Source organism: Littorina saxatilis, linkage group LG3, assembly GCF_037325665.1.
Source record: "Littorina saxatilis isolate snail1 linkage group LG3, US_GU_Lsax_2.0, whole genome shotgun sequence".
In the NCBI taxonomy this organism is placed as follows: domain Eukaryota; kingdom Metazoa; phylum Mollusca; class Gastropoda; order Littorinimorpha; family Littorinidae; genus Littorina; species Littorina saxatilis.
Genome location: NC_090247.1, coordinates 42,889,339 through 42,914,326, shown reverse-complemented (window position 1 = coordinate 42,914,326; position 24,988 = coordinate 42,889,339). Strand labels below are relative to the sequence as shown.

The window sequence follows — 24,988 nt, the reverse complement described above, 5'->3', positions numbered from 1 at the left end:
CTTTTGATTATCCATGTATAAACTGCTTCTGCAACTATGGTAACCGGGGATTTATTGCCTGGGGAACATGAGATTTATTTCCCAGGTGCTTGTGAATGACAACTCGTGAAAATGATGACAAAAGAGGAATATTGATGTAAACCTACCCCAAAAAAACAAAATTATTAGGTTTCTCATTGTTCGAATGCATTCCCAACTTTACGGAGCTCTTTGATTTTTTAAAAATTAAATCAACTTATTTATTTGCTTGCTGCCATGATCCAAACACTGACCGACAGATGAACAGGCAGACACAACGACCTTCAAAAGCAGCAACACCCAAAGACCCGCACAGCCACATTCAAACTATGAGACAGGCTTCTATATCATTTACGAGGCAAGTATCGCCAAAATGAAGAAACACACACACACACACACACACACACACACACACACACACACACACACACACACACACACACACACACACACACACACACACACACACACTTGTGCGCATTTCGACAATAAACACACAATGAACAAGAGGTTGTGACACGCCAAAGTGTGCATTGCATCGCATTTTTGCGCTTTGACTGCTGAAATTTCCATTTGTGTGTTACTGTATGTAACCGAGTGCCGAAACACTACAATCACCTCGGGAAGCGAAGTGCAATCAAACAGGTTTGAAAATATTAGGGCTAATTTCTTAGCCCTATAAAAACTGTTATGCAAACCCGAAGGTTTCCATGAACATACAGACAATCGGAAACTACCAGACCCCATCACAAACAGATTTCCACAAACCACGGGTGTTGACTTAAAGGCCAACAACTCGGGTGCAGAGTCTGCTGTGAAAGGAGCGGTAGCCTCCCCTGTCACACTGACATGGTGGGGTTTTTTTTTTTTAGCACTTGTGCTCATTTTTAAATCTGTACATTATAGAAATGTGATTTTCTGTTTAAAAAACGTCAAATTCAATAAACTTTAATTAATACAAACAAACAAAAACAAAACTCGTTTCTTTCAGCGTGTGTGTGTGTGTGTGTGTGCACGCGTATGTGTGTGTGCGTGGGTGTTTGTTTGTATTTCTTTGTGATATCTTAGTAGAAATCTTCATTTGGTCCCTCACAAGCTAATCACTTCATAAACTCGTCCATTTTTGTGCACATGTATATATTGAGTGCGCATGATAGCCCTTTACTTGAAAAATAAACTTTGGAAAGAAATAACAATCGAGGTACACTTTTGGTGGAGGTGACCGTACAAAGGGAAATAATCATGCGTTACACTATGTTGCGGATCCTAGTCTGTTGCGTACTCGGAGGGTACGAAGACCTCACCTTTTACGTTATAAATCAGAACAAGAATGAATTTTGTTTCTAAAAAAAATTCTATCACACCACTATTGCAGATTCATGCACAAAACACACAAGACGTATTTGTAAATTTATAGATTCAACTTTTATTTACTGGCTTGTTCCGTGGTCGACGGGTTATTCTTCATTTCTGTATCGTTCATATATCCTGGATCTAATTCTAAAAGTCACTCATCTTGAAAACACGCAGTGATGATGTTGACAGTCGGAACGTCGTGTGGTCCAGGCTGGTTATCGTCGAACGGTTATATAAAGTTCATCATTGATGATCAGGAAAACATCGCACGAAGTTAGAGGGTTGATCGTGAAAAAAACTCGTCCCTCAGATCTCGAACTGGAAACTCGTAGTCGTAACTCGAAACACCAACATATCTGTCGAAATAATGACAAGTCTCAGAACTGGGAATTATTCTATCATCATACAAACCGTTTCCCCTGAGACCTGTGTGATAAAAACACATCTTGTTATTCAAATGGAGATCCAACTATATCATTCATTACAGCACTTTATAAACAATTAATTATCCACATTCGTTCCTCATGCTGCTCAACGTTCATACAATGTATTACGTTTGATCTACAGTGATCACATAAAATCTTGGTATTTGATCACACTTGTGATACCGTGACCAATACAGTGCTCATAAAAATTAACTTGGTAACCTTGGGAAAATCAACTTGGATCTAAAAAACATATTTACCGAGAAAAGATTCCATCACCCTGACGGTTACCGGCTATCGCTGTCGCTCGCTGCCAGATCTCTGGTCGCTCCGTGAAAGATAGGGTGTCTCCTCTGTGTAAGCTCTTGCCAACTTCGTTCGCCCTTGGCGATGGGTTTTGCTTCTAGGCATGGGCATAGAACGGTGTTGTTGTGGTCCTCTCATGCTTTCGCTCCTTCTCTTCCACTTTCCGTTGCCTTTTCTTTTCGATCGTTATTCTTTTCTCTCTCTGCGCAAACTCCTTAATCGCTAACCGAAACTCATCTTTGCGTTGTTAGCTAACCTAGACCAATGGAAACTCTTGTCTATTCGCGAAAATAGCGATCAAGAATTTCGTACCTAATAATAACCTCATTTATTATCTAACTCCTTATGTTCCCAATACTAATGAACAAAGTAAACTGACGATCACATCGAAAGTAAAAGAATAAGCTTTGAAGGAAACTCCTTCAAGAAATACGACAACTCCTTGACGACAAACAAAATGACGTCAACTGATAGCAAAACTTTGACGTAATTATACTTCGGTTTTCCCGACAATACATAGGCACTTGCTGCATCACCTAATTAAATAGACCATAGGTGCCTGACGGTGCTCGGTATTTGTATGGACCTGAATAGCTTGCGTACATTTTCGCAACATACGCCCCTCCTCTTGAGCTGAAACATTCATGTTTAAGCTAAACCTAGTTATTCAGTCTACTCAAATAGTCGGCCCCAACGTTATCAACCCCTCGGATGATTTTAACAGTAAAGGAGTACTGTTGTAACTGGAGTGCCCATCTCATGAGACGTCCATTCTCTGTCTTGGTCTTCTGCAGGTATGTGAGTGGTTGGTGGTCGGTCTCCAGAGTGAAATGTACCGAGTACAAGTATTGTTCAAATTTCTTGATCGACCATACTACTCCCAAACATTCCTTCTCAATGACCGAGTAGTTACGTTCTGCCTTGTTCAACTTCCTGCTCGCGTACGCCACTGGTTGAAGTCCTTGACCTTGGTCCTGTAGAAGTACCGCGCCTATGGCGATATCGGACGCGTCACTCCTCACTGTGTACGGTTTGTCGATATCTGGCAGTAGCAGCACTGGCTTGCATACCAGACTTTGTTTGAGCTTCGTGAAGGCTTCCTCGCACTCTTCGTTCCACACTACCCTTTCAGGTAGACCTTTCTTTGTCAAGTCCGTCAGCGGTGCACTGAGATTGGCATAGTCACTGACATACTTTCTGTAGAATCCTGCCAGTCCTAAGAAAGCCCTGACTTCCTTTTTGGTTTCAGGTCTTTTTGCGCTCCTGATTTTCTCGGTCTTTTCGTCATCTGGTTTGGTCATGCCTTGCCCTACGTGGTGTCCCAAGTAGTCCAGCTCTGCGTAGCCAAAGTAACACTTTGATGGCTTTGCAGTCAAGCATACCTCTTCCAGTCTAGACAGAACTGCTTCTACCGCCTCTACGTGTTGCTCCCACGTTTCTGTCGCGATAATGATGTCGTCTATGAAATGCTCGACATCATCACGTCCTAGCGGTTCTAAGAGCTTCCGCATCATGCGAGTAAAGATCATGCTGGCTGTCTTCACTCCGAACGGTAAGTAGGCGAACTGGAATTGCCCAAGTGGTGTGCTAAAAGCAGTTTTTTCTTTGTCTTCTTCCTTGATGGGAATTTGCCAATACCCCTTTGTTAAGTCAATCTTTGACAAATAGCGCCCTTTCTGCAATTTTGCAAAGATCAAGGGTACGTCTGGGATAGGCTCAGAATCGAACACTACTTCACGATTCAGCTGTCTGTAGTCAATACAGAATCGAATTGACCCATCCTTCTTTTTCACTAATACAATCGGACTGTTGTATGGTGAAATGCTAGGTTCTATGACACCTAACTTCAGCATGTCATTGACCTCCTTCTTCACAATTTCTACTTGTGAAAAAGGTAGCTTGTACTGTTTTACATGCACAGGTTCTTGTGATGTCAGTTTGAACTCACACTCTTCAATGACACATTTCCCAGGTATGTCTTTGAGTGCTTTGACCTTCCTGTCACAAAGTGCTTGTATTTCTGCTTGTCTTTGTGGTTCTAGGTCTGGATTGATGTTTACATCTTTGGGACCTTCTTTTGGTTTTAGGGAAAGCATGGGAAATCGGTCTATCCCCAAATCACCCATTTCATCATCATGCACATCATCCACCACCACCGCCACTATTTCCGGAACTTCCACTATAGTCTTTGCTTTAGTTTGCTCGGACCTGTTCTCTTTGGACTCTGACTCGCGTTCTACATACAACTTCAGCAGATTTGCATGTAGCAGCTTGTCACGTCCCTTGATTTTCACCCTGTAGTTGCAACTACCGACTTTCTCTATCACTGGGTACGGACCCTTCCATGTCAGCTGCAATTTATTGTGCTTCTCAGGCAACAAAAGCAACACTTTGTCTCCAACCGCTAGACTTCTTTCTTTTGTCTTTTTGTTGTACGCCTTTGTGTACTTGAGAGCAGCCTTGCTGAGATTGTTCTTGGCAATCTCGCAAGTCTTCTCGATTTTGTTTGTGAGATCAACAATATGACTGACAGTGGAGCGTGTCTCATCTGCTGTGTCCTCATTCGTCCATACTTGACGTAGAACTTGCATGGGACCTCTGACTTCTCTGCCATACAGCAGTTCAAATGGTGAGAATTTCAGACTTTCTTGTGGGACTTCCCTGTACGCGAACAGTAGCGCAGGGAGAAACTTGTCCCAGTCTTTTGGTTGCTCTTGGCAAAGCTTTTTCATCATGTGTTTGAGCGTAGAGTTGAATTTTTCAGTCAACCCGTTTGTCTGAGGATGCCACGGCGTAGTATGGATGCCTTTAATGTTCAGAAGTTTGTTTACCTCTTCCATAACCTCGCTTGTGAACTGGCTACCCCTATCGGTCAGTACCTCCCGAGGAATGCCCACTTTTGTCCACATGACCCACAAAGCTTCACTCACTGTTTCTGTTCTAATGTCTTTGAGTGGTGTAGCCTCTACGTACCGTGTAGCGTAGTCTACCATAGTCAATATGTATTTGTGCCCTCGGTTAGATGCGGGTATGATGGGCCCTACGATATCGACTCCCACTCGTTCAAACGGTGTCCCTATCAGCGGCATGCTTTTCATAGGCACTTTCCTTGTAGCCCCCTTCCGCGAGCTGCGTTGACACGCATCACATGACGCGCAATACCGTTTGACGTCACCACAAATCCCTGGCCAATAAAAATCGCGCCAAATTCTGTCTCTGGTGCGACGCACGCCTTGATGCCCGGCCATAGGTGTGTCGTGCGCTAATTTTAGGACGTCCGTTCTAAAACATTCTGGGACAACCACCTGTTTGCATGGACTGCCGTTGTCCATGTATATCCTATAAAGGATATCCTTTTTCCACTCGTAATGAGTGCCGTCTTTTGCCCCCTTGGCAACCCGATCGCGGATTTTTGCTAGAGAGGGGTCTGTCTTTTGCTCTCTAGACAAATCCTCTGGCCGAATCTGACCGAGATCGATTTGTTTCGGAACCCAGGGTTTTTTCTCCGCCTTCTGTTTTTCCTGGTTCCGAGTCTGTACAGGCGCACACATTTGTGGCTCTGCCTCCCGTTTCACAATTGGAAAAACAGGTACACTGATCTCGTTTTCATCCATATCTTTTCGGATATTACCGATCAGAACTTGGTGACACAAAGCTTTTGCCACCAACACGCGTGTGACTCCCGAGAAAAACGGTGTGTCCATTTGTACAACCGCTATCGGCATTTTTCTCTGACGCATATCTGCTAGGGTTATGTTCTGGTGTTCGCCCGTATAACACTCCGGCGGCACTAGTGAAGAGTTCACCACTATACAAGTTGCGCCCGTGTCACGGATACCACTTGCGTCCTTTCCCTCTACCTGTACTCTACAGTTTGGATCGTATGCATCGCCCTTACGACATTGGCATGTGACCTCGTCACCTGACGTTCGAACTGCAGCTAGTAATGTTGATGCATAATTACTGCTGGGTCTTGGCCCATCCAATCTTTTGGGACAATCACGCATCATGTGCGGCCCCCCACATCTGAAGCACCCCTTCGTGTTGGGTGGTGGTCTATTCCCTGTTTGCCTGTTTGGATTACCCCCCGACCTCTGTCCAAAGTTATTGCCCTTGTGTGGCTGCCTATTGTCTGACTGTGCGTTACCCCCGGTTGGAGGTGGTCCATTACGCGGCTTATTGTCAAACCTACGCTCGCCCCCCTGTGACTGTCGCGGTGGCATGCGTCCCCCGGCATCACGTGCATCTATGTATGTTTGCATATGTTTCACAACATCATCGATGTTAGTTGGATTTCTTTCCCTAACGAATCTGTTTTGGTCCGGAGTTAGGACATCCAACAGTTTGTCTGTGAGAATTAAATCCTCCAAGTCACCTGACTTCCCTTCCTTTTCGGACAACTCCTTCCATCTATCTAGATAGGTTTTCATGCGTTTTCGGCATTCTTTGATGCTCTCTTCCTTTTCCCACTTAACCTCTTTGAATCTCTTCCTGTAAGATTCAGCAGTCAGCTGAAAACGCTGCAAGATCGCTGTTTTCACCTCGTCATAGTTTACTGACTCCTCATCAGACAATTCGATGTACACCTGGCGTGCTTGACCTCGCAATTGCCCTGACAATCGAATTGCCCAATCATCTTCATCCCAATCTGATAGTTTTGCAATGCGTTCAAACTGTTTGAAGTAGGCTTCTATATCATCTTTGTCATCCAAAATTGGCAGATTGATATGTATCTTGCTACTTGACTCTCTGGGCATGCACTGGTTATTTTGGTTTACATTCTGATTTAAACCTAGGTCAACCATTTCCCGCATTTTCCTCAGTTCGAATTCTTGTTGCATTTCTATCTCTTCGCGTCTTTCTCGCGCCCTTCTTTCCTCCCTTCTGGCTTCTTCTTCCATTTCCGCCCTTTTCTGCTCCGCCTCTCTTTCCTCTTCGAGTTTCTTTTCCTCTCGATTTATCTCTTCCAGACGTCGCTTTTCGATATAGTCTGCCAACTCTATACCTGACAGACCCAGGATAATCCCATCCTGCTTGAATGCCAACAGCGGAGAATCCGCCTCCATAACCTGCCGTCTCGGCATTTTCTTAACTTGTCGGTGCAACAACTAGTCTCAGTTATTTTGCCAAAATACACTAAAGACTCAGTTCCTCAATCCTAATTTGTCTACACGTAACCCTGGTATACAAAAGTAAGGAATATAAGAGCACACCTCTAATCACTACCAGATTAGAACACCGACTGACTATAGTAGTTATGTCTTTAACCTAGACCTACTCGACTCCCGAGTTAACTGCTATATCAAACTTCCTTGTGAAGGGTTATAACAACTGATAACACAATCACCACAACGTGATCTGGCTTCCGAGTGACCTTGACACTAATTCAATAGCACAAAACCTAGTCACTACTGACTCAGGAAACACACCAGCTTCACTAAAATAATCTATCACAACAAGATTATTTTCCTTACCTAGTCTCAGTATAGTGTCACATTGACCCAACTATACTAAACCAATAACGACTTTCGAAATTGGAAATCGGCTAACTGGATTTTACAATTCTGACTTTCAGAACCTAGACAAAACCAACCATAATGCTTTTATATGTCTATCCATCCCAGTTAAGCTTTACTAGGTAAACTCGAGTTTTATAGGTTCAGCAATACCATGCTAATTCTCTACCTATCATCAAAACTCTCATCAGACCCTACTGCACTTCTTACAATAGTTCCGGTAAATCTTCATTCAAAACTCAGCTTCCCTGAGTTGAATTACTTTACTTTAATCTATGACAACTATATTTCTTATGCCACCAAGAAATACAAAGTCATGGACGATTTTAGTCCAAGCGTGCGTTTACATTCAAGTATTGCTTGACTAAAATGGAATAGTGCCTTCGCACAAAAGAATATATGTTGATGTTTCAGTTCGGTTTACAATGTTTCCCTTTCTTTTGGAATTCGTAAATTGGCTATCTCAAGAAAACCTACCTCGCGTCCAAGATAATTTTCCCAAGGAAACCAATCACAATTCTTTCACTCATACACTTCTACTGGTATCACCTACTGTATTCACAAATACTGACAGTTCGTATGTGAAACAAAAATCTACGTGTTACAACATACCTATCCAACTGACCTATTCATGCACATGCAGTCGTGCAAAATGTACAAATACAAAAATGAATTACCATAGCCAGACCTCCGAATGAGTTTTGTGACAAACCTGCACAATGGTGTGATACCCAACTAAAAAATTTAGAATTTTGGCTCGTGTCTTTGGAAATAATCCCAAAAACAAGAATGTCTTGGAACTATCCCTAGGACGAGTACCCCCAAATGTTGCGGATCCTTGTCTGTTGCGTACTCGGAGGGTACGAAGACCTCACCTTTTACGTTATAAATCAGAACAAGAATGAATTTTGTTTCTAAAAAAAATTCTATCACACCACTATTGCAGATTCATGCACAAAACACACAAGACGTATTTGTAAATTTATAGATTCAACTTTTATTTACTGGCTTGTTCCGTGGTCGACGGGTTATTCTTCATTTCTGTATCGTTCATATATCCTGGATCTAATTCTAAAAGTCACTCATCTTGAAAACACGCAGTGATGATGTTGACAGTCGGAACGTCGTGTGGTCCAGGCTGGTTATCGTCGAACGGTTATATAAAGTTCATCATTGATGATCAGGAAAACATCGCACGAAGTTAGAGGGTTGATCGTGAAAAAAACTCGTCCCTCAGATCTCGAACTGGAAACTCGTAGTCGTAACTCGAAACACCAACATATCTGTCGAAATAATGACAAGTCTCAGAACTGGGAATTATTCTATCATCATACAAACCGTTTCCCCTGAGACCTGTGTGATAAAAACACATCTTGTTATTCAAATGGAGATCCAACTATATCATTCATTACAGCACTTTATAAACAATTAATTATCCACATTCGTTCCTCATGCTGCTCAACGTTCATACAATGTATTACGTTTGATCTACAGTGATCACATAAAATCTTGGTATTTGATCACACTTGTGATACCGTGACCAATACAGTGCTCATAAAAATTAACTTGGTAACCTTGGGAAAATCAACTTGGATCTAAAAAACATATTTACCGAGAAAAGATTCCATCACCCTGACGGTTACCGGCTATCGCTGTCGCTCGCTGCCAGATCTCTGGTCGCCCCGTGAAAGATAGGGTGTCTCCTCTGTGGAAGCTTTTGCCAACTTCGTTCGCCCTTGGCGATGGGTTTTGCTTCTAGGCATGGGCATAGAACGGTGTTGTTGTGGTCCTCTCATGCTTTCGCTCCTTCTCTTCCACTTTCCGTTGCCTTTTCTTTTCGATCGTTATTCTTTTCTCTCTCTGCGCAAACTCCTTAATCGCTAACCGAAACTCATCTTTGCGTTGTTAGCTAACCTAGACCAATGGAAACTCTTGTCTATTCGCGAAAATAGCGATCAAGAATTTCGTACCTAATAATAACCTCATTTATTATCTAACTCCTTATGTTCCCAATACTAATGAACAAAGTAAACTGACGATCACATCGAAAGTAAAAGAATAAGCTTTGAAGGAAACTCCTTCAAGAAATACGACAACTCCTTGACGACAAACAAAATGACGTCAACTGATAGCAAAACTTTGACGTAATTATACTTCGGTTTTCCCGACAATACATAGGCACTTGCTGCATCACCTAATTAAATAGACCATAGGTGCCTGACGGTGCTCGGTATTTGTATGGACCTGAATAGCTTGCGTACATTTTCGCAACACACTATTACCAGTTCGAACGGTAGGGCAGAAGTAGACTTATCTGACAGGCCTATTTGAGGTCAGGATGTGAAAATTTTGCAATATACATGTTATGCTCATGTTTACACACACACACACACACACACACACACACACACACACACACACACACACACACACCACACACACACACACACAGACAACCAAATACACATCCATTAACAACACAGGGCCGGACTAGGTAAGTACTAGGGGGGGGGGGGGGGGTTACAGATGGGGGTCCAGGGGACGAAGCCCCGCCTTGGTGGGGGTCCAGGGGGCGAACCCCCTTGGTGGGGGTTGCAAGGGGGCTTCGCCCCCTTGAAGCTGAACGTTTTTTGATGTTTCTGGAGGGAAAGGAAGCCTCTCCTTGAACGAAAAAGGTAAATTCGACAGCAAGCTGTATAGGCAATGAAGAAGAATTAAGATTGTAAGGACTCATACTTTTCATCACAAAAATCGTTGAAGAAAAATGCCGATGGATCCCCTATGACGCATAGGCAACGGAATGCAATGCAAGGAATGTTCCCTTTTTCATGATTTTTTTTGGAGGGGATGAGAGGTGCGATTTCTCCTCGGATTTCATGATGATCCAGATGCAACCCCACCCCCCTCCCTCCCCCACAAAAAAAGGCGTTTGGGAGGTACATGCTTAAGCCAGGGGGGGGGGGGGTTGCGCAACCCCTGTAACCCCCCCCCCCCCTTAGTCCGGCCCTTCAACAACAACTACAACAACAACACACACACAACACAACACAACACAACACAACACAACACAACACAACACAATGCAAAGCAACACAACACAACACAACACAACACAACACAACACAACACAACACAACACAACACAACACAACACAACACAACACAACACAACACACATACACACACACACACACACAACACACACACACACACACACACACACACACATACACAGTACACACACAGTACAAAAAGAATACAAAAGCAAAACAAACACCAAGTAAAAACACCTCGAAGTTCAGCGTAGGAAAAGTCATTGTTATCGAATTGGTGTACATTCCAGAAAATAGACAGCTAAGAAGAAAGCATAAAGTTAAGCTGAAGCTGCGATAACGCCGACGCCGGCAGTCACAATGTTGGATGGGACTTGCTTTTGCTGATTGGGCTGTTGTCCTCCAGCGTACACTGTCACCGAACCTGGGGAGTTAAATAAGCACAAAACATTGTTTATCACTATTTATATATAACCAAGTGACGCAAAGATTTTTCGACAGGATCCACAAAAATGAGGGGAGTAAGCACTGAGACACAGACAGTCAAGTGAGTTAAACGGAACCAGTCTCCTGGCACCTGAGATAATACGAAGCATTATAATGAACAAAGGACTTTTATTTTCAAAATAGTCTTGACCCGTGTTTAGATTTCTCTGGTCTCCTGGCATCTGAGATAATAGGAAGCATTGCAATGAACACAGGACTTTTATCCTCATAGTATTCTTGACCATGTTGTTCGGGTTTCTGACAAAGCGAACAAACTCACCTTATCCTCACTTGATCCTCCTCCCCCCCCCCTACATACACACGAACATGATGTACACACATACCCAATTCAAACAGATCCCTCTAATGTTCTCACGTATTCTCTTCTAGTCCACACTAACGAAATAATCCTTCCTGCGAAAACAGTTATAGGCTCACCATCTCAGATCTTCCCAAGCGGGGAGGCTCAGGCTCTATAAACGCTCGTTTAAGCGGACGGGCAGGCAAACATTTATGATACAGATACAGTAATAAACTTATCTGAGAAATTGTCCAAGAACCTCGCTCAGAAGACACAACGCGGCGAGGCAACCAGGTCTTTCTTATAATATGCCTCGCTTGTGTCTTCTCAGCAAGTTTCTTGGACAATTTATCAGATACGTTTATTACCTTTATAATAAGTGTTTGTCTGGCTGTCCACTTCAACGACCGCTGGGTCGCGGTGCAGTTAATGTAACGTTTTGTTTAGTCATACATACTTAACGTTCCAATAACATTACCATTCTTGCTTTTTCGATTCTCTGCCTTTAACATAAAGAATAAATCCTCAGGCATCACCTGGTTTGATCTCCCAGCCGCTGTCATACCAGAGCGCTAGAGAACGTCCGTCCACGTGGAAGGCATAGGTCATCTGTTGCTTAGCTTTGAAAGGTATACGGTTGAAGTACACAAGCTGTTGTCGCGGCAGGGGAAAGTCCGTCTGGGAGGCCGTCCACGAGATGTACACTTGGAGCACCTATAAAGACAGAAAGGTAAAGTAAACCCAATGCATGCTAGAGTGCCCAATATCGTCCGCTCGAAACCCCATATGTGACCCTCCACCACGGAATAAGTCGCATGTCACCTTTGCATAATTTTCATATTTTTACATTTTCTTAAAGAGTTTTTTATGCTCTATCCAGTGGTGAAAACCGTTTTAGAAAAGAGCAAACACTTTTCGAGTTATAGGCCTGTGACTAAGGTGACCGTCACACTGTTAACAGACATCCCCCGGACTTTTAAACCTAGCGCAGAACCGCGCGAGGTGACATGCGACTCATTCCGTGGTGGAGGGTCACATAATTATATGCAGCTCCTTGAACACCCGGAAACGCCCGTTTTATCCTTCATACGCGAGAGAGACCACCAATATCCTAACTGAACCATATACTAACACGTGTGTATATTAGGTAAATGATGTCGTGTCAAACTACAGTTTGGCAGGGACCTTTTTCCACTGCTTGTGATGACAAAGTCGTCGAGACAAACGTCATTCTCGAAACAGTACTGCGTTTGCCGTTTCCTCTGGAAGAATGTGGTTCATTTGCTCCGATTTTGTAAAGTTTGGAACTGTCGGAGATACTGCCGATATCAAGGGAGGCAGTTTAAAAAGCAGTTTGCACACATGCACGCAGTGTTGTAATCAAAGAAAGCGAACTGTCTCTCAGGTGACTAGGTCCACGAGGTGTACACTTGCAGGATCTTCGACGAAAAGGGATTGATTTGACTGGTAAACTGTTGACGAAACGTATAACAAGAAAGGTCAACTTATTTCTAATACTGATCCCAAAAAGACAGATTTACTTCAACTTTGATCTGTCGAGTTCCAACCGCTGAATAATTCATACATATAAACGTTACACACACACACACACACACACACACACACACACACACACACACACACACACCACACACACACACACACACCACACACACACACACACACCACACACACACACACACACACACACACACACACACACACACACACACACAAAAGTGCTTACTTCATCAGCAGGAATGGGACCATTGTTGACTATGTCCACAGTGCAGTTTATGCCATCCCCGACAGATATGTTCTTAGGGCACATCAGCTTTGAGTACGCGAAAGTGGAATACGACAGACCGTACCCGAATGGGTATAGTGCTGGGCCTGCCCAATACCGGTATGTCCGTCCTTCCATGGAGTAGTCTGTCATATCATTAAGCTGCAAAACAGATTTGAATACTTGGGTACAGCAAAGAGAACAGCGCTTGAACCACGCAGACAGACAGAGCCTTGTTTGTACAGGTTTGCAAGCAATAAAACGCTAACATAACAAGCACACTAACACAATTAGGCCTATGTTATTATCTTTTATACACTCACAAAAGGATTGCGTGTCGTCAACACTGACCCAAAGTAAAACGTCACGTAGGCACGATCGACCATATTTCAACTCACAATAACCATTGTACGTGATGACTGTCGCCAAATTAGCTATTATAAGATGTTTGATGGGTTGTTGACAGACCAGCTTTTTTGTCGGTCCGAGGGGGAGCATATCGTCTTTTGTTTCATATTAAATTAAAGGACCAAGGGTCGGTCAATAAATATGAAACAAAAGTCGATATGCCCCCCGAGGACCGACAAAAAAGCTGGTCTAACAACAAACCACCAAACATCGTTTTTGTCATCATTTTGGTAGTGAGAAAATAAGTGCACAATCAACACAGGGAGCCATGCTTTGAAACACGAGTTCCGTTTTGATAACCACACGGGTTTCTGTTTTGATAACCACTGGCAATCAAAGCTGGCGTGTGAAAGCAACTTTCTGTGTTTTTGAGTTCATAAAATGTTGGGATGATTATGTCAGGTTTGAGGATGCACAGTTCTGTAGGTTCATCTCGGTATTCCACCCCCTCGGCTTGTAGTTGTAAATATTAAGCTTAGTGATCGAATGTGGAAGCTACGCTGGGTCAAAGGTCACAGAAGATTTGCGTCGTGCAGCGAAGGAAAGAATCGCGATCTTGTTTCCGACTCAGTGCCTCTTTGTTTTTCATTAGACCTGTCATTCTGCTTGCTCGGCTTTGTTAGATGTTTGCATATCTTAAGTTGCTATTTTCTTTGCTTTTATTATTATTTCTTATTTGTGCTTCGTTTATCGATACAACGTCTTGTGCACGGGTCAAAATGTGTGTGTCAGGGGTCAATTGGTTTGACTTGAACTTGACGTTCGTGTTTCTCCGAACGTCTGTGTATGGAAACACAGATACACGCACTCCATGACTTTGTAAGAAGACAAAACATATCGGTGGGTTTCATTTGTTTGTGATGAATTTATGACCTTTCATGAAGTAGTTTTGTTTTTTGTTTACTTTTGCCAGTTTGCCAGTTCGTTTTTGGAACTTTGCAAAGCAGTGTCGTGTCGTCTGTTTAGGTCTGGAGAAACGCCAATGAAAAGAGCCGAAGAATACCCGAGCGTTTCCATTGGGTTTGCTTTTGATTATCCATGTATAACCTGCTTCCTGCAACTATGGTAACCGAGGATTTATTGCATGGGGAACATGAGATTTGTTTCCCAGGTGCTTGTGAATGAAAACTCGTGAAAATGATGACAACATTATTTATTTTCTCTCCGCGTTTCTAAAACTCAACTACATCCGTATACCTAGAAAAAGCTAAAAGTCGATGTCTAAGAAACAAATAAACAAAACGCTCTAAATATAGAGAATAATAATGGTAGGTGGGAGTTATAAATATTAATCATTTCGTAAATTCCATATTCACGAGTATTAAAAATTAAATGTAAAACCATACGCTATATAGCCTATAAACCAATCGTGATACACGAAATCACCCAATCGACACTTAAAACTATAAACTGTAAACAGCGTGCTCTGCGAACAAACCTGTTCAAAATACACCGGCCACGTGTAGGGCGATCTCCCGGCAGGCACAGCGCCAGTGACGTCATTGAGAATGGCGTGACGTATGGCGTCACCAGTGGCCTGAGCGGGAAGGAAGCAGTGGAGAATGGCGGACACACTGGGGTCCGAATCCATGAAGCTAATGTTTAGGGGACCGCCGCTGAACAGCAGCACGATGAGTGGCGTTGATCCGCCTGGAAGAAGAGGTGTATTAACTACGGTCATGCGGAAGAACAGTCCTATCGTGAGAGCCTGTTGTAAGCCGCTCTAGAATGTAGACAGATGTTAACTGTCTGGCGACGGCTCCCGCTTTACCATCACCATCAGCAGCAGGAAAGTCACTGCTGTCAACAGCAGAGGTCGCAAGAGCAGCACCAGGGAAAAAATAATTAAAATTGAAGTGCCCCTAATAAGTGGAAAAGTGGTTTGTACTACAAAGTCCTGCTAGGGTAGTAAACCCCATCATCGTCATCGTTATCGTCATGATCATCAGAAGTAGGAGAGCCAGTGTTATAAAAACAAAAACAAAAAAAAAAACAGGCGACAGCAGCATCGACAAAAAATATGGCGATATGACGAACAAATCGGGTAAATAAAAAAGAACAAAAACACGTTGGTTACATACCGTATTTAATAGCATCCATCAGTAACTGAGCCTGGTGCCCAGGAAGGTCGATGGACGTGCGATCGTTTCCTTCTGCTTCTACCGCTTGACCTGTACGCAAAACAGGAATATGTATGCAGAATGCTTGTCCGTCATCTGGTGAGGGCGGCGGAGTGAAAGCAGTGTAGCCGTTTTAGTAAACATAATACCATGGGATATTTTGAAAGCGTTATTGTGAGTATACAGGAAGGTCTGTACAATTCTTAGCCGATTTGCACGTTCCGGCTTTTCCGATCGCATTAGGTTTATAAAACAACAACACATTTTTACACCCCCGGTATAGGGGTGTGTATAGGTTTCACTGGATGTGTTTGTTTGTTTGTTTGTTTGTGTGTTTGTGTTCGCATATAGATCTCAAGAATGAACGGACCGATCGTCACCAAACTTGGTGAACAGGTTCTATACATTCCTGAGACGGTCCTTACAAAAATTGGGACCAGTCAAACACACGGTTAGGGAGTTATTGGTGGATTAAGATTAAGAGTGACATATTAATGGTCAAAGGGAAATAACCTTCTCAGTTGGTGGCAGTGAGAATGGTTATTTCCCTTTGACCAACGGGGGTGTTTTTCCTACCTCGACGTACCCTTTCGCAATGGACCCTGTGTTTACATTCTGACTTCTGACTTTTGACTTTTGACTTTTGACTTTTGACTTTTGACTTCTGACTTCTGACTTTTGACTTTTGACTTCTGACTTCTGACTTTTGACTTTTGACTTTTGACTTCTGACTTTCTCTCTTCTGACTTCTGACTTCTGACTTTCTCTCTTCTGACTTCTGACTTCTGACGTCTGACGTCTGACGTCTGACTTTTGACTTTTGACTTCGGGGGTGTTTTTCCTACCTCGGAGGAATTTCTTATTTATGCTAGAGCTAAAACATCGGGAAGCCCAATAATAAAAGTCTGCCCCTAGTTGCTTGTAAATCGCTGGGGAGTCGAGCAGCCCTCAATTACATTTTCAAGTCGTTGCTAAATCGGAATTTAATCGGGACTAATGAAATCGTCGGGACCGTTCTAATGACAGAATTACTTGTGCCGATTTGGTCTCAGCGATTCCTGGGCGACTTCAATCCAATTTAAGTTGGTTGAAAGTTGGTTGAAAGTCTGCTGTGTGAACAGCGCTTTACCTGTTCCAAGCGTCACGATGTTGAGCTGCGTGTTGGTGACAGCGTTTTTGACGGTGTCCGAGGAATAGCTTTCGCACTGCGTGCTGCTCGGGTTACCGTCACAGCCCGCTGCGTAGCGGACAGTGGTGGCCAGAGACTGCAGGCCTTGCAGCGGAGTGACCACAGCGTCAGGGGCAGGGTTGGGGTGGTAGTCACCGAACAGCTGTTCGCTGTTGTTTGCCATCGGACCCACGACCTGATAATGATAACAGCGCAAAGGTAGGTATGTGTTGTAGGGTACGATGTGTGAAGGCTGCAGAAGGGGATGGAGTAGTGGGGCAGAATTTATTAGAGAGAACTAAACTGAAATGTATTTTACAAGGAAAACGATTTAAGGCTAGGTCTTTTCTTACAATCTATCCTTGATACAAACAAACACACAAAAGAAAAGAAAAGAAAAGAAAAGAAAATAAACTAACAAAAGAGAGAGAGAGAGAGAGAGAGAGAGAGAGAGAGAGAGAGAAAGAGAGAGAGAGAGAGAGAGAGAGAGAGAGAGAAAGAGAGAAAGAGAAGATGTTTCAGGCTAACGATTAGAAGGAAAGCACGCGCACAGACGTAAAAGACATACAAAAAAAAAAACCACATCTTATTCTTTATTCACGGCTCACCCCAATGGTGTCATAACGGCGAGCTTTCAGAGGAAGCACCCCGTTATTTTTTAGCAGCACGAAGGATTTCATGGCGGCCTCTACAGCCAGCGCCCTATGTGCAGCACTCTCCACTTCCTCCATGCCCAGTGACCTATAAGGGTTCATTTCCGGTGGGTCAAACTCGCCTAGACGCATGCGTGTGTAGAAGAGAGGCGCCAGGCGTTCTCTCAGAATAGCTTCTGTCACTTTGTTTTGCTTCAAGGCATCACCTTGCGGAAAGAAAGAAAGTTATCAAATACAAACAAGTATCTTTGTACCACAGCTGTTGCTTTTGTCGCGACACGGCAGGTGAATTTTACGACAAACTGCGACAGAAGAGCTTGCGACAAACTGCAACAGTTCAGGCTAATAGTTGCAGCAAGAGACTGCACATGCAGCAAGCTATCTGGAATCAGCCCCAGGCGAGGATTTTGTGTCCAGCTCTGTTTACGCCAAAATCACCTCAGGTCTTTAAGCTAAAATCAGGTATCACCGGTACCGAGCCAGCGTGAACACCTGTATTCCTGTAGTTTTGTGCCGTCGTGAAGATAGAGAAAGAATCCCAAACCTTGTTGTCGAATATAGACGATTATGACCGTGAAAAAATGGCCTCTCTATTTATTTGTTCAATATTTCTTATGCCTATAAGCATCATTTCAGCCTAAAATCATGACTCACCAAACGCTGCATTGACAATTGTAGTCTTCACGTTGGTAAGGTCCAGGTTGGAACCAGAATAAAGACAGAGGAACGACCCTAACACGAACTATGACATTTTATACCTGTGTCCTCCTAACAATTTTAAACTAAAATCGTGCCTCACCAAGCGCAGCATAGACAATTGTATTCCCGTCGTTGGTTAGGTCAACGTTTGTACCAGCGTTGAGACAGAGAGCTGCAGCGTCCACCTTGCTTTGTGTCCAGTTGAAGCTGGACATGACCGATTCCACAGCGCCAGCGTCACTGAAGATGTAACCTTGGAAACCCCACTCCCCTCGTAGAATGTCCGTCATCAGATACCGCTGTAAGGCTGATGGTATACCGTTGATACTGGAATATAAGAGCCAAGATGGAGGAAAATAACAAAGACAACTGTTTAAATGTGTTTCTCGAAGTTAATTAGTCCAAGTTGGCCATGAATATTAGAACCCTCATTTTTAGAAACGCCGTTTTAAAACTATCCCCTTTAAAGACATTAGTTTTTCAATTGTAATTTTTTTCTCAAAATAACATCTGTAAAATGCATTGACCTCCATTTTAAAACCTGATTTTCAACACACACAAAAAAGGGTCTTTATTTGGGGTCTCTAAACAAAAATGCTTTAATAACATTCTGATGTTATTCAATCTTTATCCTTGAATACTTTGATATTATATATGAGCTATGGGATTTATCACTCACTTTTAGGATTTTCAGACTTTGTGTCTGTACAACAATGCAGCTATATATAATAACGATTACAATTACACTAAAAGTAATAAAAACAATGACAAAAAACACACTTCATTTCCATAAGATAACATAAATTTATTACAATGGAACATTTTCTGTACACCCTTCACCCCCATGTCTTTTACTGAGATTTTACTCCATGAGAAATAGCAGTCAGAAATATACAGTGGAGCCATTTTTCTCTGGCTGATGTCCAGTTCACAATTACTCACGCATTATAACTACCACCAATGCTGTATGTTCCGGCTTCAACGCATGTCTTGAACGCTGGCAGGTATGTCATTCGAAGATCTCTTTCAGACACCTATGCAGATAACATCCCTACTTTGTTATCAGTGGACGTAAAACATGAATGAATAAATATATACACACAACACATACACACACAAAAACAGGAATCAGTTTAGGTACACGTACACGCATGAAGAATGTTTACGAGCAAAGACGTAGCATCGGCAGCAACGATTTCAGTTAAAGGACGAGCGTTGGCAATCTGTTTTGAGTATTTAATCGGTATTTTTACGCTGCCACAAACATAAAGATAATGTCTTAATGGAAGACTTCTTTAATGGGCTAAATGTGATGTTCGCAGTCTGGTGCTTGTTTTCCAAACCCAAAACCAACCATAACAGGTCTGCGCGCACGCACGCGCCCGTACATGGACACGCAAACACACACAGGAGCACATACCGAAAAGTACAGGCTCTCGAACATCCCCCCCCCCAACACACACATCCATTTCCACCCCCACCCCCACCCCAACGATCCCACACCCCCCATCCCCCACCACCGTACCCCAAGCATTAATAATATAGTAACACATACCTTTGCATTGAAGGTGAGACGGTCAACAGGTATGTTCTCGGGTCCATCATACGCGGCCAGGTGTTTACAGCCAGCACTGGCCCTCACGTAGCGCGGGTGGTCACCCTGCAGGCCTTGCACGAATGCGGTGGCTATTCTGCCAGTCAGGTAGGGGTCCTCTCCGTACGTCTCCTATGAAAAAAGTGTAGAAAATGGAGATTGCACTTTCGAAATTAGTACATAAAATAAAAATCAACACTTCTTAGGACTTCTTATAGGCCCGTCCGGACTTCAATTTACGAGAAAAAAAATCACGTCTGCGTGTATTTAGGATCACAATCGCCATTCATAGTTTGTGTGTGTGTGTGTTTGTGTGTGTGTTTGTGTGTGTGTGTGTGTGTGTGTGTGTGTGTGAGGGGCGTGCGTGCGGGCGTGTGCGTGCATACGTGTGTGTGTCTGTGTGTGTGTGTGTGTGTGTGTGTGTGTGTATGTGTGTGTGTGTGTGTGTGTTTGTCAGAGCATTTGCTGACTGGTATTTTTTTGGTATCAATTGATTCAAAAGGTCTGACAGAAGTCAACATAATCTTTAAATTAGTATTGCACCATGTGAAAAGACAAATGCACTATTTAAACCTGTTTTTAAAATACATTGCACATGAACCGTAGCATCCGGAAACTGCACATTCAGCAGCCTTTATATCACAAATATTATTCTGTCCAAAGTGCAGATTGCTGATTACACTTTACCACGCACACATCTGAGTAGCGAGACTCTGCTTGCTGCTAGCTTTTCACTGGGAGAAAGCCAATGGAAGCGACGCACCTGTATTTTCCAGCAATTTTATGGGGAGATTTATATAGCGCTTGAATTGACGTTCTGTAAGCGCTTTACATATTAATTTCTGCTGTGTGAGATGGAATATTTTACACAATATATCACGCATTCACATCGGCCAGCAAACCTCAAGCCTAATAGGGCGAGCATTCACTTTTCACGGCCTTTATTCCAAGTCACACGGGTATTTGATGGACATTTTTATCTATGCCTATACAATTTTGCCAGGAAAGACCCTTTTGTCAATCGTGGGATCTTTAACGTGCACACCCCAATGTAAGTGTACACGAAGGGACCTCGGTTTTTCGTCTCATCCGAAAGACTAGCACTTGAACCCACCACCTAGGTTCGGAAAGGGGGGAGAAAATTGCTAACGCCCTGACCCAGGGTCGAACTCGCAACCTCTCGCTTCCGAGGCAAGTGCGTTACCACTCGGCCACCCAGACCAGCAATGGGATAATAAAGCATAAATGAAATGAAATAGACACTTACCTGTATCCTGCCCCACCTGTAGTCCCTGACGATATTGACGACAGGTGAAAAACAGCTGGTGCTGGTGTGAGCACCGAAGTTGCCTTGCTGCCGGAAATAGTTGTTCTTCGCTCTTGCTTCGACACTGGTTGCCTCGGCAACGCGGTACATCAAGTCTGGACTGCAACATGAAAAACATTCTGGTTCTTGTTCTTGTTCTTGTTCTTCTTGTTCTTCTTCTGCGTTTGTGGGTTGCATTACTCCCAAGTGCACTTGTTCTGTTGTTATTTTTACACGAGTGGGGTTTAACGTGTCTGGTCGTGTTTCCTCCACAATTTAAGGCAATCCTATATCCCGCTTTCGGGGTGTGGGGGTAGGGGGGGGGGCTTAAACACTTAGGATCAAATGGACTGTCGTCTCCACCTGATAAGTAGGCCTAGACCTACTCCGACATTGTTTTGTACAAATAGAACAACACAACAGAACAATATGTGAGTACTGGACATATCGACGGTCAGTTTTACCTTAGCATCACTTTAAGTTGTCTTGTAGCACAGTCAGCCCTCTAGACCCTACCCCCCAAAAACAAAACCCACAAAAACCCCACAGAAGAATGTAAGGAAATCATTGGGTGTCATACGTACATCACCTTGCTGAGGACCACGTACCTGGCTCAGCTTTTACACAGGACAAGAACACCTTCAAGTTTGACACTACAACTTGGCTGCTTGCTCTGCATAGTAGAACTTCTTTGCTGAATTCTTTTCCTAAATGACACCTAGCTTTGTCAAACAATAAGTCTTTAGTGGAAAAACCCCACCTCAATATGTACAACAAGAAGCTATATGTTGTACTAGAGGAATACCCGGCTTTGCCGGGGTGAATCGCGAGACAGAGACAGACAGCGTGGTGATTCACCACAATCACCTCTGAAGGCGAAGTCCTGTCAAACGGGATTGAGAATTTTAGAGCTTATTTCTTAGCCCTATATTATCTGTTATGGCTTCTCAAATGCCAGAACATACAGACAGACAAAAGCCGCTAGACCCCATCACAAACAGAACTCTACAATCCACAGGTGTGCCCACACACACACACAAACACACACACACACAGAGAAGCCGTATATATATATATGTATATCTATATCTATAAATATATAGAGATAGTTGACAGTGTATTTTTCGCGTGGCTATAAAATGATTCGACCTTTTTAATAATAATAATAAGAAGAAGAACATTTATATAGCGCTAAATCAAAAACTTTCGTTAAAAAGGCTTGCTCTAAGCGCTTGACATCTAAACTGGAGAAGATAAGGAAGAGTTACTGGGAAAAACCAAAATCGGTTCAGCGCTGCGCGCTGAGAGCACGTGTTGAAATATCTCATCGATGAGGTTGTGTCCGGGGTCTCTCTGAATAAGCCCACCAAATTTCAATCAATCAATCAATATGAGGCTTATATCGCGCGTATTCCGTGGGTACAGTTCTAAGCGCAGGGATTTATTTATGTTTTTATTTTTATTTTTTATTTTATGCAATTTATATCGCGCACATATTCAAGGCGCAGGGATTTATTTATGCCGTGTGAGATGGAATTGTTTTTACACAATACATCACGCATTCACATCGGCCAGCAGATCGCAGCCATTTCGGCGCATATCCTACTTTTCACGGCCTATTATTCCAAGTCAGACGGGTATTTTGGTGGACATTTTTATCTATGCCTATACAATTTTGCCAGGAAAGACCCTTTTGTCAATCGTGGGATCTTTAACGTGCACACCCCAATGTAGTGTACACGAAGGGACCTCGGTTTTTCGTCTCATCCGAAAGACTAGCACTTGAACCCACCACCTATGTTAGGAAAGGGGGGAGAAAATTGCTAACGCCCTGACCCAGGGTCGAACTCGCAACCTCTCGCTTCCGAGCGCAAGTGCGTTACCACTCGGCCACCCAGAAGCAGATCCATCGAGAACTTTGGCCGTGCATCGCGCACAGACACACAGACAGACAGACAGACACACACACAGACACTAGTCGTATATATATATATAGATATATTTGGCCCTTGACCAGGTGTGAAGGATGAACTTGTTCCACGTAAAAGCCTGGCATGACTCGCAGTGGTGAAATGACATGTGGCGCGAAAATGATTGCAACTTTGAACTATTTAGCCTTTTTTTATTTAAAATTTTTTTTTTTTACAATACTGCATCTTACCTCCAAGTAGCAGCCAAACCGATGGCTTGAGGAAAGGCAGTAGCGTTGCCAGGAGCAACCGCGTCTCCTCTCAAACATTCCGTGGCGAAGTTGTAGGAACCTATCCCCAGCCGTTGGATGGGAGGAGTAGGGTTGTAGCCGGGGTTAGCCAGTTGCTCCAGAACCTCGTCTACAGTGAGTCTGTCCATCAGGTCCTGCATGCGTGTCACCCACGGCAGGGACACATCGCGGAAAGGGAAATCTGCAGCTGTAGAGCCAGATGCGGATAAGAGAGAAAGAGGGACGAGCAAGGTTTGTAAGACAGCGAGTGAAAACATGACTGAACCTGAAGCCTTTCACCTGTGCTTCTAAGTGCTGTTTGTCTAGCCGACTTTTTTTTAATTTTATTTTTTATTATTATCTTTTTTTTTTTTGCAACGCGGGCAGGCTCGTACAAAAGTAAGTGCGGTTATCTCTGCTGAATCAGTTTTTTTTTAAACTGTTTGTAGATCGACACACGTACTTGATCGTTTGCCCTTTAACTTACCCTTGAACTTTATGCACCATTATTTTACAAATTGTTAAAGGCGCAATTCGTGTTACAGACTCAAACAAGATCGCCGTCCTGGGTTTCTGTACTTGTTTAAAGCGTTTCTTGCCATTTAGAACAAAGAGTTAATTTAAACCACAGAGAATTAATTTGCATCTTGAAGCAATCGGCGTCACCAATGTTTATCATAGGCTAAACAGCATTGCTGATAATTATGATAAAGAAAGGGAAGTAAACGCTCTAAATGCATGAGACGTGTGCAATAGAGTATACATGTGAGAGTTACGCGGAGCCAATCTCCTACCATCCGAGATAAAAGCAAGCATTGTAACGGACAAGTGACCTTAATCCTCAAATTCCAAGCAGTAATAATAACAGAACAAAAGTCCACAAGGTCCAAGCTCTAACATGCTCTGGCATTGCTGATTATTGAACAAAGAAATAGAGAATGCTTCATGTCCTGCAGGCTAAATATTTCGCCTCTTTGGGACTAGATATGGGTTATATGATAATTCGAGTTTTACGCCCTGGCGGCTTTTGATAAGATACACAAGTGTACGCGTGTTTAGGTGGTATCAGCCATCTGGACTTATGATAGAATGACCGAGGTCTTTTACGTGCCACTGTGGTGACACGGGGGTGGGACATGGCTACCGTCTCTGGGTCTGCACATAAATTTGACCCGTGTCCGTCCCGTCTTGGAGTCGAACCTGCGACCTTAGGATCACAAGCCCAGTGCTCTATCAACTGAGCTAACCGCTAACCGCCCCCGCCCCCCCCCCCCCCCCCCCCCGGGCTGATTATTGTGATGATTTTGAAAATTACAAACATATCTATCGAAACTGGATTCCAAATTGGAACTTGGAACTGTCTGACATGGTACAAACCTACACAAATGTACGGAATTATTCGGAGACTAATTACTGATGGTTGATATTTGTACGTAGCATTGACAGCGCCTTTAAACCGTCCTCGAAGTTACAAAACGTATCTACTTAGAAATACCGAGACACGACTCCGTCACACACATCGAAGTGACCGGCTGGGCCAAGGGCATTGTCAGTTGATTGCAGACTTTGTTCTGATACTCCTACAAAACACAC

The 24,988-nt window shown here is 43.3% G+C and overlaps 2 protein-coding genes across 2 annotated transcripts; both read right to left on the bottom strand.

Moving 5' to 3' along the window:
* Positions 1 to 2,764: 2,764 nt before the first annotated feature.
* Positions 2,765 to 7,189, bottom strand: LOC138961201 (uncharacterized). The gene has a single exon (XM_070332802.1). It carries the CDS (start codon positions 7,187 to 7,189, stop codon positions 2,765 to 2,767), a length of 4,425 nt encoding a protein of 1,474 aa, XP_070188903.1.
* Positions 7,190 to 10,918: 3,729 nt separating this feature from the next.
* Positions 10,919 to 23,794, bottom strand: LOC138960941 (uncharacterized). Its single transcript, XM_070332571.1, has 12 exons — positions 23,357 to 23,794; positions 21,157 to 21,316; positions 19,851 to 20,021; positions 19,238 to 19,329; positions 18,396 to 18,622; positions 17,552 to 17,802; positions 16,905 to 17,139; positions 15,737 to 15,826; positions 15,094 to 15,305; positions 13,209 to 13,409; positions 11,998 to 12,175; positions 10,919 to 11,098 (listed from the first exon to the last, which is right to left on the bottom strand). Exons 1-12 carry the CDS (start codon positions 23,671 to 23,673, stop codon positions 10,995 to 10,997), a joined length of 2,238 nt encoding a protein of 745 aa, XP_070188672.1. The 5' UTR covers positions 23,674 to 23,794; the 3' UTR covers positions 10,919 to 10,994.
* Positions 23,795 to 24,988: the final 1,194 nt, after the last annotated feature.

Bases quoted from the DNA above. Each gene is read 5' to 3' on its own strand.
- LOC138961201 (XM_070332802.1), bottom strand. From the start codon at position 7,189: ATGCCGAGACGGCAGGTTATGGAGGCGGATTCTCCGCTGTTGGCATTC.
- LOC138960941 (XM_070332571.1), bottom strand. From the start codon at position 23,673: ATGTTTTCACTCGCTGTCTTACAAACCTTGCTCGTCCCTCTTTCTCTC. The intron at 17,140-17,551 runs GTGAGCCGTGAA...TATCATTATCAG, and splicing joins GCCGTTATGACACCATTGGG to GTCGTGGGTCCGATGGCAAA. The intron at 15,827-16,904 runs GTAAAGCGCTGT...TTTTGCGTACAG, and splicing joins CATCGTGACGCTTGGAACAG to GTCAAGCGGTAGAAGCAGAA.